Source organism: Meleagris gallopavo, chromosome 1 (genome assembly GCF_905368555.1).
Source record: "Meleagris gallopavo chromosome 1, MGAL_WU_HG_1.1, whole genome shotgun sequence".
In the NCBI taxonomy this organism is placed as follows: Eukaryota; Metazoa; Chordata; class Aves; order Galliformes; family Phasianidae; genus Meleagris; species Meleagris gallopavo.
The window spans coordinates 120365130-120383709 of NC_139404.1; the positions used below are offsets into that span (position 1 = coordinate 120365130).

General features: G+C 39.1%; 1 protein-coding gene across 1 annotated transcript in view; it reads right to left on the reverse strand.

Moving 5' to 3' along the window:
- The window catches only part of GLRA2 (glycine receptor alpha 2), a 130412-nt gene that overhangs the window by 25844 nt on the left and 85988 nt on the right, over positions 1–18580 (reverse strand). The window contains exon 10 of the mRNA XM_085211788.1: positions 2291–2440. Coding sequence (XP_085067914.1) covers positions 2291–2440 — 150 coding nt within the window. The remainder of the gene's footprint in view (positions 1–2290; positions 2441–18580) is intronic.

The window sequence follows — 18580 nt, forward strand, 5'->3', positions numbered from 1 at the left end:
ATATATATATACAGGGCCAGGGTACAGAATACACATACACTTTCCTTAGGTTTGGAGAAGGAACAGCACAATCCAACCATGGAAAATAACAATCATAAGGACTGACCACAAGAACATGCAACATGAAACTGCTGTTCATGCTGGGGACAGTACTCCATATTTTGTGGGGACATTTAGCAAAGAGAGTGCAAGAGGCTACTGGCGATGTCATGAAAATCATCCGTTCTGCTGATTTATGACATCATTGCACATACTAAAGCTCTCTCTTGCTTTCTCTTGCTCACTACAGTTTTACCCTCAAACTTGAATTGCCGATCTGATTCACTGTCCCGTAAGCTGACGACTCTTTTCTTTGCAAGCCATTCATGCGCCTCACGGAATCGACGCTTTCATTCCCAATAGTCATAGTCTGTGCCTGTCCCCAGAGTGCCAGCATACATAGCAGCAGCAAGAATAAGAACAGCACAATGGCAACACAACAACACATACATAACACGCAAAGAGAAGAATGGCTCAGTTAGAGAAGACCATCATGCAAAACAATGTGAACGACTTTCAAGGCAAAACAGAGAAAATCGTGAAATACAAACTCAAGTAAAGAGATGCAGAAAATGCTTCAAAAAGAACTGGTCTCAGTATCATCATTCCCTATTTTGAAATTTGTGCAACCAGATTCATAGGAAAAATAATAGAAACCCTGTGCAAATGGATAAGTATATCTTACACCAAAAGAGTGTTATGCAGTGCTTAATTAGGGAATTGTCCATTTTGTATAGAATCAACTGACTTCCTTGAGTGGTTTCTTCAGATGATTAGGTTTCAAGTATCTTTCCCTAATAGTCACCAAAATAATCGTTCTGACAGTAGGTGAATGACTACTTCCATAACCAAAATCTCATAATTTTCAAGTGACATTGCTGCCATACTACTACTTACCAGTAGTGGCTTCTTGGCAGCTAGTTCACCTCTGAAGAAGACATCATACCCAAAACTGAAATTACAGACTCCATACATCATCTTCTGCTGTTGCAATGTTACTGAAAACAAAGGTTTCTAGTGGCAGTGTATCTGCTATTTGTGCCCATAGACAGGCAAGCATTTCTATTCCCTCTCAGAATCTGAATGAGAATCTCAATTCATCTGACAACAGCATTAAATCTGAGGACAGTACTGGATTGCTTCCCAGAGCATCCATCAAATATTCCATTAGCTACAGAGTAATTATTAGACAGACCTGTCAAAACACAAATGCCCTATGCCATTCTTGTTATTCCTAAAGTAAGGAAACCATTATTAGCAACTTGAAACTCGCATGCGATTCAAGTGAATATTTACTCTGCCTAGCAATTGTTTCTGCAGAGATACAAACCTAAATGTTTCTGCTGATACTGAGTTCCAGAGAAACAAATACAAGAAGGATGCTATAGTTGTGGGAATTGATCATAAATTGACTAAAATTTAGTTTGACATCTATTCTTGCCTTTTCTTTTAACAAATAAGAAATCAGGAAAGATTGACAGACTTCCTAAAAATATTTCCAGACTGATATCGACATTAAAAACAAGCCTCTCTTCCACATTTCAGTTGGTATAAAATTATATAATCATAATACTCACAAAACATTCTTTTGTTTAAAAACTGAAGTTAGTATCAGTAATAACATGTGAAGTTGCCCTAACCCTTTTCTTTTTCCCAGTGGTCAGGTTTGCTGGTTTCAGCAAGGAAATACACTGCTCAATGCTGGTTTAGAAGTGAGGGCAGAACTGCTGATTGTGCCTACAGGGGACTATGTTAAAGAATCTCCAGTTTTAGCAAGAAAAGACACTAGAAAAGGCAGGTCTTAAGCATATGCTTATGTTAGCATTTCTGGATGAATTCAGAGAAAATTATTTCAGAGAAATAATAATGTTAGCTGTCTATATCATTGTCCTGTTGTTCCTTATCTCTTAGTTGGTGCCATATAATAACAATATTTGGGGATTAGAAGAAAATCTGAGGTCAGTCTAGCCTAAATAGCTAATAAGTCTGTGGGTAAAGGTATAGCTGCTTCATCAATTTTAAGAAGAGAATAAAATTCTTGACCAGTCTATTGACATTTATTGATATCTTTATGAACTGTAAATAAAGCCAACAGATAATTTTCAACTCCTTCTCAAAGAGTAAATCACAAAAAAGGCAACATTATAACGACACTGTCCATCGAGGGCAAGAACTGAGGTGAGAAATCAACCTATATGTCAAATATGCTGTCAGGGTAAAGTTTGGCACCTAGAGTAAAGGGCAACTATACCTTGTTTTGTCTTCTTTGCCTTCTTCGAAGCCTCAGAAACTCCTTGTGCTGCCGTGAAACAAAGTTGACTGCTGCATATTCCAGTAATGCAGCAAAGACAAAGAGAAGGCACACGGCCATCCAGATATCAATAGCTTTTACGTAGGAGACCTAGAAAGGAGAAGAACACATAATATTATGCATTCCAAACTTCTTCATAAACTGATACGAAAAAGTAAGCACATTTCTGCATGTAATGAGACTCAATTATTTAATGATGTGGGTTTTTGGGTTTTTTTTTTTGGTTTCTTTTTCTTGTTTTGGTTTGTTCCCTTATTGGCTTACAAAAAAAAAAAAATAATAATAATTATCCAACTATTCATGGAAGTGTGTGGCCACATGTACAAAGAATACTCAAATTATGAGCAACTGACTTGCACAAGAGAATCAGAGTTTGTCTAACAAAATACAGTTCCTCTTATATACCCCAAGCCCCAGTTTATCAGAAAGAATATGAATATAAAATCTATTGAAAAACCATCCTAGAACAGTTATATATATTGCGTCTTTCATGGAACAAGTATTATATCCATCATCATATTAACTAGCTACATTTGCTATTAATAACCTGAAAGTAAACTCTGGGTACTGTATCCTAATGATTGATCTAACTTCACTGATATATGCGCTATTAAATATTCAGTCACAATCACTCTAATTATTCAATAAGTCTATGAGCAAAAATAAAGCTTCACAGACATTATCTAGAGTAGAAATATCTAAATACTAGATGTTTTTGTTATAGTACAAGCCAATTCTGATTCGAGTTGTCCACAATAAAATCAGATGTATTAAACATTGTAATACCACAAGATTTTTTGTCACATTACTCACACAGCAGGACAAATATCAACAATTAATGAGCTGCACACTATCCATATCAAAGGTATGTCGGCCTCCACAGCTACATTTGGTCTCCGTCTTTCTTTGTAGTCTTACAGTTTTTAAGCAAAGATCTTATGATTAGGAAACAGCAGGATATCACTTCTGTTTATCAGGTATTCTATCCAGGGTGGAATTATAATTATCTGACTTTTGTGTCTGCAAAGTACATGCCAACTAGATACCTAAACTCCTTTGATATAAATAAATCAAGGAATGAAGAGTAGTAGGCATCTCTAGGATGCAGAACATCTGAGCTGTTTTAGATGTGTACTTCAGGATGAGATGACTAACACCTACTAGCATTTTTTTGTCTTCAAGCTGGTATGTAGGAGCTTAGAACTCATGATCTCAGCATAGATGTGTGGGACTTCATGCAGCTGTCTAAATAAAAGCATCACATACTGCCATCAGGAACTTAGTTATCATTTCCTAATCCAGCAGAGCACAGATCTCTGTTATCAAACAAGCTGGCTCTCTGGAGATGATTCACATACCCAACAGCATCTCAAAAGGCATCATCACAATACTGAATTAAGATAAGAAAGATGGACAGCACCAAATCTGAAAAATTATGATCAACAGTATTATCCACGATACACGATGTCAGAATAGTACTCTGTGGAGCGAACAGTTCAGTGCAGTCAACATACACAGGACTCAGAAATGACAGAAGAGAACAATGTGTTCTGAATCTTCTAGTCCAATATTTAGTAGACACAGTCTCCACCAGAGGAGACTCTCCTCTAACCCCAGGAAGTTTTGCACACTCTATTAAAAATGGTCTTGCTTTCATGCTCATGGCTACCCTTTAATGATGAAGAGAAGTACATCTATCTCTGTAGATTTTTGCTCATGATCACCATGTGCTGGAATGGCACTGTATTTTTAAAGCCTGTAGAACACTTTTTGTTAACACGTAATGAAACACACTGCACTATGTGCTCCAGCAAGCAATGTGAGAGGAGAAACTAACATTTAAAACCTTGCAGGAAAGATACAGAGCTCCATTTTGCAAATCCTGAACACTGAACAGGATATTTTATAGGAGTGAAGAATTGCTATTCAGCCTGCATTAGGGAAGCACACGCTGCTGCCAAGACTTTAGTCCATCTCTGCACTGTGGTTGGTGCCCACTGCAAGGTTCATAGGACCACATGCCCAGGCTGAGATAAAGAGAAGCATTTAGCAGGCGAAGGTGATACTATGGATCTGTGCCTTTCAATTAGATTCACCGCAGGCATGCAGTTCTATCTCAGAAGCATAGAGAAATCTTACAAGTTACTTCTTGACTGAGCAGCTGTGAAACCCAATGAAAACTCTGCAATATCCAAGACATTCTGTGCCACAGGCTGAAGCTCAGTAGGAATCAACTCACTGTAATTTCTGTAAAATGCAGCTGAGTTTATGTTGTTTGTTACCTTCCTTGAAAAGGAAGCTTGTTTTCCTTTATGAATGCCTTGAGGAGACATAATAGACATGCATAAACAGCTGGACTGTGATGCCAGAGACAGCACAATACAGGGAGCTGAAACCATGAGAGTCAGCATTTGTGACTGCAAATCCTGTCCTAGTGGGCTCATAGCAGTGATGGCAAAATAATAAAGGAAACCCTGAGTTAGACTCCCAGCCACTGACAGCACTGCCATAAATGGCATCCACATTGCTGAGCTAGATGGATTATTTTAACTCCAGGCTGCTGGTCTGGGATCACGATATACTTGGCAGGTGTGTAGCTTGTTTTATTGTTTAGTCATTACTGCACCACAAAGCAGCTTTAAGCAAGCAAACAATGAAATTATTTTCAACAACACTATAAAAATAGAAATATGTAAATTCTATAATAAGTGAAATCTAACTCACTCAATTCAAATTCTTTTTTATAATTTTATTTGTATGTCCTTCATATGTCCAAAATTCTGCTGCTAAAACCCTAGAAGTCTATACAAAATTCTGAAGCAAGACTTATTTCTAGCCATTCCTGTGCCTGGAAAACTATGTGGATCTTTCACATCAAGGAAGTCCTCCTCTGCTGTACATTTCCAGGGAATCATTAAAGTGGGTGATGAGATTTAGAATGAGCACTTTGGTACCTAAAACATAGACAAAGCAAAAAATCTGGATCTCTCTCTGCTCTAGCTGAATGTCACCTGTCTTCCTCCCTCTGGAAAGGGCCACAGCCACCAGATCACAGACTGCTTTGAAGTGGGCTTCAACCAGCCACCCCTGCTGAAGCTGCTACACTTTGTATGAAAACACATGGAAATACATAAGTTTAGGGACTGGAAACAGAGCTTTCTCTTTCCAGCTGTAAATCTTAACCTCTGGAACGTTAATTCATTAGCTATCTCTGTGTCCCAAACACATGCAGGAACTGAGAGGACCCTATTACAGAGAATTTCATGGTGGCTGCACAATTTCCTCTAGGATATGAGGACCGAAAGGTTGTGAATTTGAACTGCACACTCCAGGTGATTGCTATAACCAATTGCCTACCAGATGCTGCAGCTTCTCACTGAGGCCTCTCATATGAATGAAATGCCCTTTTCTGGGAGCTCCTTAGCATTTCCCACTTATCTCCACAGGAAACTCCACTCAGCAGGCTCTACACTGTATCTCACTCCTAGATGCTTATTTCTCCTTTGCACTGTAGAAAGAACTTTTCACATCTAATTTTCAGTTAAAAGTACTGCTGAGTGACACAGTCTTAGAAGCTGGGGTCTGCACAGTCAAGTGCTTTGTGATATCATAGGCACTTTCATTGCTTTGGCAGGTTATTCCAGCAAGTCCAAAGAGAGTTAGCACACTGTTAGCAGTTACAATTTTTCCCAGATTACAATCTAGCTTGGAAATTAGTATATCTGCCCAACCAAAAGGCTAACATCATATGCTTCAGTAAGGATCTCATTGAACAATACTGAATCTCCAGCTTCCTTAACTATCTGCTTGATACAGAGCTACAATGGTAAGAAAAACCTTGAATCACTTCTGTCAGGTATCTTGATGTAACCCTGGTAGTACACCTGCTCCATTTATTTCACAGTAATTTGAGAAGCAGTTGTTTGGAAAATTGGTGTCATTCAGCACTGTCGTGTTTATAAAGCATATTAAGACTTCCTTACCCCTTTCTTTCTTTAAATAGCTGCTCTGTTTATTCTATTTGTTTGTTTGTTTGTTTGTTCATTTGTTTATTCAGTTAGAGGAAGATGTGGTTAGTTAGGGATATTTAATGTCTCCTACTAATAAAAACATGAATTATTCCAGTTATTCAGTTGCTCTAAATACTTTAAGGTCAGATGTTGAGGATATTTTTCAGAGTTAATCTGTTTGCATTGTGAGTCAAGCCAGATAAGACTGAGCACAGTAAATGTAACAAAGAGACTCCCTTCCCTTCATGTTTTTCCCCATTTCTTATTCTGCCATGTCCATTGTGTAAATAAAAGAACAGTTGGTGCTCTGTAAAGCACTGCTGCATCACCAATGACCTCACTGAAGTTCCTGGAAACAAAAGCCAAAGGATTACATTGTTTGTGAAGGTCTTGAAAAGATTAAATCTTTCACTCTTCCAGGACCTTTAATTGTAACACTGTGAATCTCTCATGGCTTCTCTATACCTTTCCAAACATAGCCAAGTGTCAAAACCAGAATGAAGCACTCTTCTGTGGAAAGAAGATGACGGAAAACATGGTCAAGGGTCCTGCAATTTGGCAGCTGTCATTTGTTGACATTTGTGAGTCAACCCAAATGTGAGCTCTATTTCTGCTACAGCAGAAGTCTCTAGATACAAATGCTTTATCTCTCTGATCCAGTCTAGCAGGTGTGAAATAGGAATAAAGACACTTCCATTCTCTCCCACTGTTCTACACTGAGAAAATAAATTCAATAATCAGTGTAAAGTGTTCAGAATTTGAAAAGAATAATATATTCAGTCTTTTTTTTTTTTTTTTTTTTTTGATAGGATCTCACAAAAAGGATCTTTGAGATGTGATATGAAAACCAAGCCCTCTATTTTGTACAAGGCAATCAAGACAGTAGGATCGAACACACTCTCAGCAAGTTTGTGGGTAACACCAAGCTGACACACCAGAGGGACAGGATGCCACCCAAATGGACCTACTCAGGTTTCAGCAGTGCGCCCAGGTGAAACTCATGAGGTTCAACAAAGCCAAGTGCAAGGTCTTGCACCTTAGTAGAGGCAATTCTCATTACCAGTATAAATTGGGGGATGAAACAATTGAGCGTAGCCCTGCCAAAAAAGACCTGAGTACTGGTGAGTGGGAAGCTGGACATGAGCTAGCAGTGTGCTCTCACAGATGAGAAAGCCAACCATATCTTGGGCTGCATCAAAAGACGTGTGGCCAGAAGGGTGAGGGAGGTGATCCTGTCCTTCTATCCCATGCTGGTGAGATTTCACCTGGAATACTGCATCCTGATGTGGAGTCGTCAGTGCAGGAGAGACATGGACCTGTTGGAGCATGTCCAGAAGAGGAGCACAAAAATGATCCAAGGGATGGAACACCTCTTCTACGAGGACAGGCTGAGGGAGTTGGGGCTGTTTAGCCTTGAGAAGAGAAGGCTCTGGGGAGACTTGATAGCGGCCTTTTAGTATCTAAAGAGGGGCTGTAAGAAAGAAGGGGACAGACTCTTCAGCAGGATATATTGTGTCAGGGCAAGGGGACATGGTTTCAAACTAAAAAAGGGGGGATTCAGTTTGAATACAAAATGGGTGGTGAAGCACTGGCACAGGTTGCCCAGAGTAAATGCCTCATCTTTGGAGACATCCAAGTCAGACAGGATGGGGCTCTGAGTACTCTAATGTAGCTGTCGGTGTCCCTGCTACTGGGAAACCTACAATTTTGAAATACATTTCTCTTATGTATTAGAAGGATTTATTGGGAAAAGAGACAGAGAAGTTTTCAGATTAAAAATGTAGAAAGCAAAGAAAGTAACACTTAAAAAAAAAAAAAAAACTGAAACAAGAGTTAAGTAAAAATTCCTTCCAATACTAGAAATTGATGTTGCATTAAATTTCAGTTTTTCAAACCAAAGAACTTTTATGAAATTACGTTATCGCAAAACTTGAATTGATAAAGAAATTGATAGCTCTTTCTAGCATACCAGCTTAATATAGCTGAAGCTGGAAGCACCAGCCCTGTTTTTGCCACATCTTACAGGCAAAAAAGTTTCTAAATGAAGAACATGTTGTCTATATCTTTGTTTTCTTTCACTGTTTTTATGGATCTTTCTCTTCAAGCAAACTTTTCACTATCATGAAATATCATCATGCTAACAAAAATTCACTTCAGAAAATGCAAATTACTTCTCAAGTCCTAAACTTTCAGGAATTTTGTACTATTCTGTTGTTGCAATGCTTTCCAGTTCATTATCCTTTACACCCTTCAAATTTAAAGGGTGATAGTCACCATGTAATACCTTGTCTAATGAGATCAGCAAGAATAAAAGAGTCTATCAACTTTAAAATCAATGGGATAGAACTCCCTGTAAGAAAACCTTCATGAAGAATTCAAGCAAGACAACTGCCCATCATGGCTGCCTTTCAGACCTGTATTCAAAGGCATAGGTTTCCAGAGGACAATAAGAAGACAGAACATCTGTTCCAATTTTGCTGCTGGGATCTCCCTCTTCTACATTCAGTGATACACAAGCATGCCTGGAAATCCAGGAAAAGTCCTCTAGAACAAAATAATATGCCTTCCTTTATTTACCTTCTCTGTGGAACAACTATGTGTTCACAGAGTGATAGAAACTAGGCCAATTTTTCCTGGCTTGCTCAGTCTTTGGCTCTAACCCAGAGAGTACCTTGAGTTAGGAACTGTAGCTCTGCCGGGGCTTGGGAGTGAGTACATGAGCTGCAGAAGCTGCTTGACCTCTTCTTCTTTATCAAAAATAAGGCAGAAGGTGAGAACAGATCAGTAGTAGGAAGAGGATGAGACCATCTTTATAATGCTTATACACACTTGTGGTGCTTACACCCACTATGATGCACTAATCAAGAACCAAATTAGCAACAGGTTTTTCTACAGAAAGGAATACTGCAGAGACCCCAGAAGATCAGTGTGGGGAATGAAAGAGGAGAGAATGTTAACAAAAGCTGTCATCTGTCAAAATGAGACTGTGGTAATTGTTGTTTTTTTTCAAGACTTCAGCATTCACATTCTTTCACTTTGTAATGAGAAAGTTTCAGCCATCAGAACTATTAACTATTGTGTTAATTGAAAATAAGCATTTGTACTCTGGGCCTGGTTTAAACAGGTTCACTGATGAATGAACCCTGTGGAAGGTGTAGGTGTCTGTACTGGCTCTGGCTGGGATACAGGTAATTTTCTTCACAGTAGCTCACATGGTGTTATATTTTGGATCCTTGGAGAAAAATATTGATAAAGCATTGATGTTTTCATTATTACTGAGTAGTGCTTACACTGAGTAAAGGACTTTTAAGCTTCTCACACTGCCTTGCCAGTGAGGAGGCTGGCAGTGCACAAAAGTTAGGAGGAGATAGTACCAGAATGGCTACCCAAGCTGGTCAAAGGGACATTCTGTACTGCATGATATTATGCTCAGAAATAAATGCTGAGGGAGGAGTCTGTAAGGTTCTCATTGCTCAGGGACTGGCTGAGTGTCAGTCAGAGGGTGGTCAGCAATTGGGTTTTCTTTTTCTTTTTACTTTTGTGAAATGAGAAAATCAAGTCCCAAATGTCCACTCAGGAAGCCAGCTACTACTCACAGAGTAAAATACCTGGTCAGAGATGCTCACAGAAGTGATTTGATTGGCTTGTTGGATGAATGAAAAAAAAAAATGGCAATAATCAGTGAATGTGAAACACTCTTCTCCCAGTTATTTTAACAAAACAACTCTATTAATTGAGTTTAATTGAATAAAATTGCCTTTCTTCAGTGAATAAATTATTCATCCAATTTTTTTTGCTCTATTTCTGTCGCAGGTTCTGCCAAGTCATGAGATGCTAAACCTCCTGCCTACCACTGATGCAGAACTAAATGTTGACTGTATTCTAGCCACAAAAATATGGAAACCACTTCTGATTTGTTTTTTTTTTAAAGATGGCAAGGGAGTTAAGGTTTTACTAAGGTGCTGGGGAGGGGCCAGAGAAGATGATCACAGATGAACAAAAAAAGTTCAATAATATGGCTAATAGCTATTTTAGTGCTGCTCACCATCCCAAAGAACCACAAACAAGATATTTATTTGTGAATGGTAACTGACACCATTACATATTCTACTCCCCTGCAAAAGAGCAAGCAAAGTTCTTTTCACCTTCTGTGAGAGTGGGACTGGCTGCTGAGACACTATAGGTATTTGACACATTCAGAACCTCTCCAACATAAGTTTGACAGTTGATTCAGATGACAGGAGATTGAATTATAGTGCAGTGTATCAGCTGGAAGTGATAAAGGAGTACAGAACAGGAACTGCACACTGGAGACCCTTATTTCTTTAAACTGTGTAGCTATATTTTACATGACTTATTACAAAAAAGTAAACTGGTGTTCCAGGTAAAGACAAGCTATTCTAGAGAGGCAATAAAATATTTCGTTTTATCATGAGTTGTGTCTATACATACTGTATGATCTTTCTTTTCAAACAGCATATTTCCACATTTGAAAAATGTAATTCCATAAATATAGAATCAGTTATCAGCTCAGTGAAGCAAGATTGTTTGTTTTTCTTCCCCAAGGGCACGTGAAGTATTGGCATATTCATCATGTGTCATTTTCTGTGATCTTATGGTGTAGTTCCCTCTATTTCCCATTCCTGGCAATTCATTCTTTCTGTACAGGAATTTTAGACAAGATGCAGCATTTCCACTTCAAAGACTCTTTACTTCCTTGAAAATAGTGTGACTATTTTTTTCAGACAGAAAGAAAAATATACAAATTTATACAAAAACAAAACAAAACAAAAAAGCAAAAAAACAAAACAAAACAAAAAACAACGTAAAACCAAAAACCCTGAGCAACAGCTTAAGGTATTTTTTCAAACTTAAGAGTTTGCAGCTGAGAAAACAGAGGCTTGTGGTGTGCACAGATAACGGTGTTGGCAGTCAGTTTGGGAGTAAACTGGTGATTTCATTATGCAGTGATGATGCAGGAACTGGCTGCCGTCTCCCACTGGGAATGAAGCAACACTCTTATTGGAATTTTGACTATGGTCAAAAGTCCAATCTTGCAAAAAATGTGGCCAACTTTGTGTTGTGTCATTTTCCACCAAGATTACACTAAGCTGGAAATGTCAGTTGCATTAAGGCTAGTTCAGGCTTCTAAATAAATGGTTAACTGAAAAGTTAATATGGGGAAAAAATGAGTTATTTGGAAACAAGAGGTTCTGGTGACCCTGCTGTGTTGAGTTTATGCCTCCTCAACAAAGTCAGAGTGGAACTGGGAGTGAGCAGATCCACATCATCTGCAAAGTACAGACATGTAGGACTGGTTACTTCTGTATGATCCTTTCTTTTCAGGCCCTTGCAATCCATGAAAGAGAGAAAGACAAAAGTACAATTTCTTCTGTTCATCATTAATTAGGACTTCCACCAGAGTATTTCTGATTCTTCTCATTGCCCCAGTTCTGAGCAAAAACAAGTCAGGGGGTTCCATCTCTCCCGCCAACTCAGTCACATCCTGAACACTATGTGGAAAGAAGAAATTTTGGTGCTTATCACTCTCCAGCCTCTTTGTCTCACTCTGCACACTTGGTAAAAAGGCTTCTGGTTTAACAGGCCAGAAACAATGTGCTTTGGTAGTAGGGGTGTAGAACAAAGGCAGCCAACCCTCACCCTGATGTCAAAGCTAGAGGCGATACAGTTCTATCAGATCTCAGACAAACCAGTAAGATCCACAGTCTGTGCCTATGCTGCCTCACAAACAGACATGCAATATCAAGCAGCTCTATCCACTGATATCCCGCACAGTCTCTGCTCTTTTCCTCAGTCTCATTCTGTGTGTTTGGTTTGGTTTGGTTTGGTTTTCTGTCATCAGGAAGACAATATTGAATGAGAACTCACAGCTATCTGACTAAGTCTTTTTCCTTTCAAAGCAATCAGTTTTACAATAAAAGTTTCTTTAAACAAAAGGCAAAACTTTCTGCCCCCACCAAAATACCTGGGACTCTCTGCATCCATGGACTCCCCAGAGATTGCTATAGCATCTCAGCACCCCAACAGTTAAAACTTGGCTTATGAATAAAGAAAGGCCAAAAAGCAAGTTTATGTTGCCAGAAATAATGTAAATAATATGAATATTTGTGACATTTCTTATGTGTGCACAAAAACCTAATCAACAGATCAGTGGAGCAGTGATGATCAGTTTATGAATATGACAAATAAAGATTGATGTCTCTGCTGCAAGGAAGCAGCTTCTTATTTCTAAGTAGCTGAATGAAATTTATCACACAAACACCCCTGGATCCATCTGGATCAGTGCAAATTGAGAACTATGTGTGGCCGGACTGAGACATGGGCAAATACACATAAAGGCAACTTTTGTAGATACAAGACAATGCTGGTCTCAGGTCACATTTCAATAAAAACTTCTTGCTCTTCCTTTCTGGTTAAATGAATAGAAAATATTTCTTTAATGTCATCAAACGCTCACTTGCCTTCTTGGACTCCAAGTGGTAAATTCTCTAGCTATAAAAACAATCACCAAGGGAAAAATCGAGGAAGATTAAAGTGGAGACGCTAAACCATAATTGTATCATAGCTGGCAAGAACTACTTGTGGGATTTTGAAACACAGTCATTAAATTCATTAACAGAGTACAATGCTGATACTTACCAAAGAAATATTTATGTTTAAGATCCATTTGAAATAAGAAAGTGATATGGTATGTACCTGAATACAGACAGAGCATCTCCTTCTGACGTGCCAGGTTCTCTACTGTAATTACAGTTTTCTGAAAGATTTTTTGTTTCTTTGTTTTTCCAATAGATTACTCAAATAGAGTATTAACTCAGGTTCAGAAAACCCTTTCTGTTTCCTCTGTAGATCTTAAACTGCCTCAGTCACCTCAGGTGAAATACAATTGTCATTTAGTGCAGCCACAGCCATTTCAGATGCAGTTATTACATCTGCCACCTGATTAGGAAGAATTGCACCAAATTCCATTATTCTTTGACCTTTGAAGAGTTAACCGACTCAGTACATGACTGTTATAAAATAATATTCACAATGTTATTTTTGTAGCAAGAGAAAGGAATCCCTTCCTTTCACATAAAACCAGATAAGAAGTACGCAGCTTATTGATGCCACTGTGGCTACCACGATTGCTACCAAGAGCGTTGGTATCTGTGCATACATAGCTATAATTTTTAAATTGGATACCACAAAAATTATTCTAATGCTCAAGTAAGTGCAGAACATTCTACAACATCCCCTCCACACTGTATTTCCTACTGTAGTCACAGCTAATTAAAACGTTAGAAGTTATCCTTTTCAATGAACCAAAAAACAAAAAATTAGAAAAAGGATGCCTAGGGCAATATGTCTTTACTTTCTAAAAAATCTTACTCTCTGCTCTTTGTGAATGGAGTTGATTTTTATAATTCTTCCCTAAGATTCTATTCCTAAATTCTGGATTTTTTAGGAATACAAGCAGTGTAATCTGGCGGAAAAAGGCATTTGTTTATTTTTGTGACTGTCAGTCTCTAGATTAGAAGTGGGTAAATTAAATAAATCCTTCAATTAGAGAAAATTGCCTTACCAGGGCTAAATACATCAGTAAAAAACAACTGAGAATGGCATGGTTTATTACATTACTCAGTATTTACATATGCTTCTTCCTTGACTATTTCTTCATCAGTTATTTACTGTTCCTGAGCCACATATCATTCTTAATGAATCTTCAGAGTTTGTATTCTGTATTTCTATTTTCATCTGATCAAACTGAAATGGAGAGCTTTTTGTGCGTGTGAATAGTTTAAGCAACAAGTAACTAATAATGGTGCAACAAGTCAGTATGTATATACAGTCCAACAAACTTTTCACTTTCTATTACCTTTTTTCTATTCACTTTTTTTTTTTTTTTAAGGAAAAAGGGATTTTGAATTAAAAATAAGTCTCCCTAAAAATAGATCCCAAAGATGACATTAAAGAAAACATAGGCTCGAGAAAGATAACATCCCAATTCCAGTTGTAAGTGGAAGTGAGTCATATTTCATGTATAGTAAAGCACTTAAGGAAGTGTAGAATTGAAAGAGGATGTACAATGGGAATAATAGAATATGACAAAGGTGAAAATCTGTGCAGAAAGAAATAGATGGTCTAAATATTAATAAGTAGAAAGAAAGAAAGTGGGATGAAGAAGTCAGGTTAAAGGAAAGGAGGAGTACAAATATAAGAGGATTAACAGCAGCATTTAGCAAGTTTCAAACAATGACTTTTTTTTTTCTCTCTCTCTAAACTTCAGCTGTATTTTTTTCCAGTGGACTCCTCCAAGGCAGGAGGAGCAAGGACTCCAAGGACTTGCTTGACTCACACTGCCAGCTCCAGGCAGGAGATAGGGATCCTCCAGGCAACATACCCTATGCCATCAGAAGAAAAAAATCTGAGTCTGAAGGCACACATTATACAAGGTTGTGTGATAGAAGCAGCTCAGACTCAAGCAGCAGGTTTGAAGCTACTGACAAATACCTTATTCCCTGTTTTTCCCTGTTCTCATTCTTTAGAATTCAGTGATCCTTTAATCAAGATTTATCAGTCCTTTCCATTCTAAGATGTCTGACCAAACATCTCCTGAATTACAGTATTTGTCCAGTTGGGAAAGATCAGATATGGAATGAAAAATCAGGAAAAAGCAGCACGGGAGCCATTATTGCAGGCTCCCTTTTAAGTTCTTCTGGAACCACCAGGAATACTTGTGAGGACACACCAGATTATTCAAGCACAGAATCCTGATGTTCAGATGGAACCACCTATGTTCCAGTTTGTACTCGTTGCCTCTTGTCCTGGCACTGGGCAACACCAAGAAATACCTATCTCGATCCTCTTTGCATCCTTCTTTCTGGTGTTTGTACGCATTGATGAGATTTCTTCCCAACACGCTGAGCCACCTCTTCTTCAGGCTGAACAATCCCAGTTCTTAATCTCTCCTCATGGGAGCTTGTATTTCAAACCATTGACCATCTTGGTGGACCTCCATTGGAATTCCAAGTACATGGATGTCTCTTTTGTACTGAGCTGCCCAGAACTCAACTTTTTTCTCTCTCTAAACTTTAGCTGTATTTTTTTCCAATGGACTCCTCCAAGGCCTTTCTGGACCTGCTGGTGATACTTTCCCTAATGCAGCCTTTGCAGAGGCAAGGGTATGCTGCTTGCTCATATTCATCTTGGTGTCCTCCAGGACCTCCAGGTCCTTTTCTGCTGAACTTCTTTCCATCTGGGTGGCTCCCAGCATGTCTCGGTGCCTGGAGTTTTTCTTCCCAAGCTGCAGAACTCTGCCTTTCACCTTGTTGAACTTTATGAGGTTTTTGTTTATCTACTTCTCTATCCCAGCAAGCTTCAGAAGAGACCTTGTGACCTTTCATGCTTGCTTTCTGCTGCTTATTATTTGTAATAGCTTACTGATGATCTTCTGACAACGTTGTAACTCAGAATAAAATTGCCTCCTCAGCAATTCAAGAGACAAAATATTTTGTTGATTTACAGGTCTCCAAATTCTCATACTCTGCTTCCAAGGGTAATCATGTTTTATTTGCAGGTATTGTGTTTTTCATAGAATTTCATTTTCACCTGACCTGTAAATCCACTTACTTTCTGAATCATACTGTAATGTTAGATTATCTCCAGGACTGTAATATGAAGAGCTTTGTTCAGAAACTTGCCATCACTCAGCGAGGCTGAGTGAAGTAATTTTCAGCCACAACATATATCACACAGTTAGAAATCTAGTGCAAATATATATTTTAAAAAAAGCAACAGCAAAGCACATCATTGCTTCTCACGAAAAGATGTTAGTGCAGAAGCCTTCCAGTCAGGCATTCTTGTGTTTGGGGCACATTTATTTTCACTTCTTGGCTTAGGTCTGAGGTGAAGTACTGGAATTTCATAACAGATGACTCCTTTTTCTGAAGGTTATTTGATTGCTTATCCTAAAATCCAATGTTTACTCTTACAAAACCCTCTTTGTTCCTCATCCATTTTCTAATGCCAGAGTAGTGCATTTGTTCTGCACTGTCTGCAGCTACTGTTAAAGCATTTCAAAACTCTCTGAGGAGCAGAAAATCAGAGCTGCACATGGTTGAGCACTAGAAGTGCCACAGCACTCAGTACTAGTGGCTGAGGCAGCTTAGAGTATGGGTGGAGAGCTGTAAGCAGGATCATGCAGACATGTCTCAGAAAGACTGCCTGGAGGTGCAAAGCACTGCAGGATAAGTAAAGAGAATGGTTTTCATGTCACTCTGATGCCACACACTCAAGAGTTGTCCCATAGCAGGGAAAGTCTTTCTGGCTGCTTGCAGAATGACTTCATGATGCTGACAGGAGAGTGCTCACCTGACAAACAGGCTGTAGAAATCCCGGAGAGAGCTAGAAATTCCATATCTGCTGAGCATATCACCACTCCCCAGTGAATATTCACAGCGAAGTGTGCACCTCCAGTATTTTGGAACCTCACTCCCAAACAACTGCAGAATACTGAAAAATTTGTAGAATATTTGGAAAAGATGTTCAGTAAGCCTAGCAATTATGGAGGCACAAATTACCACAATGTGCTGGGGCCTAATCCATGCCTACCAAGCTCTGTTCAATGCTATTCAGCACTCTAAAGCAAAAGGGGTCTCTAGATTTGATGACAGCGCAACAGTCCCTGCAGTTGTTGCAACCCTTGCAACAGACCTTGCAGTTCAACCAGAGAACCGATCAGTGCCCCTATACATAAGACAAAAAAAAAAAAAAAGGCTGCAAAAATTATTCCATTTAGTAAGGACAGAAATTCCTACTAAAATGAGGATGGAAGAAGGAGATGAAGATGAAACAGGGTCATTACAAGGATGGAGGAGGAAGAGTCAGAACTCATAGCAATCCAACCCTTAACTCTGAATGAGCTACAAGATATGCCAAAAGACTTCAGCCATCATCCAGGTGAGCATATCGCCCCCTTGCAGCCCTGATGCTGGAATAACAGGACCAGTATGCTCAACTTAATGAGTTAGGATCCCTTTCTAGGCAAAAGTAAATGTAAAAGGGACAGAAGCTTTCATTCTGTGGAGGTGACTCTTGTGAGCCATGAAGGAAAGATATTCCTTCAAGGAAGATCTGGGATGTCTGGGAAGTTTCCCAGACAAGTGGACCGCCTTGGAGAAAGGTATCCAGTGTCTGAGGGAATTAGATGTGCTGGAGGTGCTGTTTTACCTGGTGACCATAGAGAGGATATGAGTAAGTGGGATGGAAAATCCACTTCAACTCTAGAGAAGTAGGTATGAGATTTACAAGGAAGAACAATTGAAAAAGGAGATTCTTCCAGGAAAATAGCTGTTTGGTTTCCATTGGGCAATCTCTAAATCAGAGAAGATGGTCTGATCCTATTTCTGAGCTTGATAATGAGTCTTTTGGTTTGCAGTTGTGAGAAGTGAGTGACAAAGACAACAACCAGGACAAGAGGGGCCCTGCCTCCTGCCAGGTGGAGGAAAGGAACAGTCAGGTTTATTGGATTATGTGGACTCAGTGGTCTGGCACAACAGAACCACAGAAACATGAGGCTGTAGTGAGCACCAGTGTGCAGTGTAATATAACGCCATCAAGTTATGCTCAGTCTTTTGTAGTTGTTTTGAGTTTTCTTTATGTTAAAAAAAAAAAAAAAAAAAGAAAGAAAAACAATAATTTATTTTTGAAAGATGATTAAAGAAGCATGAAGAATTCTGAAGTTTAGAAAAACTTTTAATGTCTTGGGACACCCTGCTACAAGCAAAAGATACAGGTATATTCACTCCAGATCTTGGGTTGATTCAGTGTCCTGACGTAGACACTATTTCACGAGACAAAGACGCTCAGTGCCCGTCAGCAGACTGCCCTGCCTTTCAAGTGTCAGGCACTGAGTTAGAGGGCGTTTCCTCTGGTACTCCTCTCTGCACTCCCAGGGCTTCAGAGCAAGAAGCAAAAGCCAGCCTGTTCACCAAGAGCATAATTTGTTGCTGCCCTGCAATGTCCCCATAAAGGAATTGCCAAGCAACTCAGGGGGCTCTCAGAGGGATTGTTCCTTTTGTGGAAGCCACAGATCTGGATGTTGCAGAGTAAATTTTCTGCTCCCCTTCTGACAACAGGGTCATCTAACGCGGGCTTTGCACAAGCCAAAGTTTTCCAGGTCAAGCAGGGTGTGTGTCAAAGACAGGAAAGAAAAAAA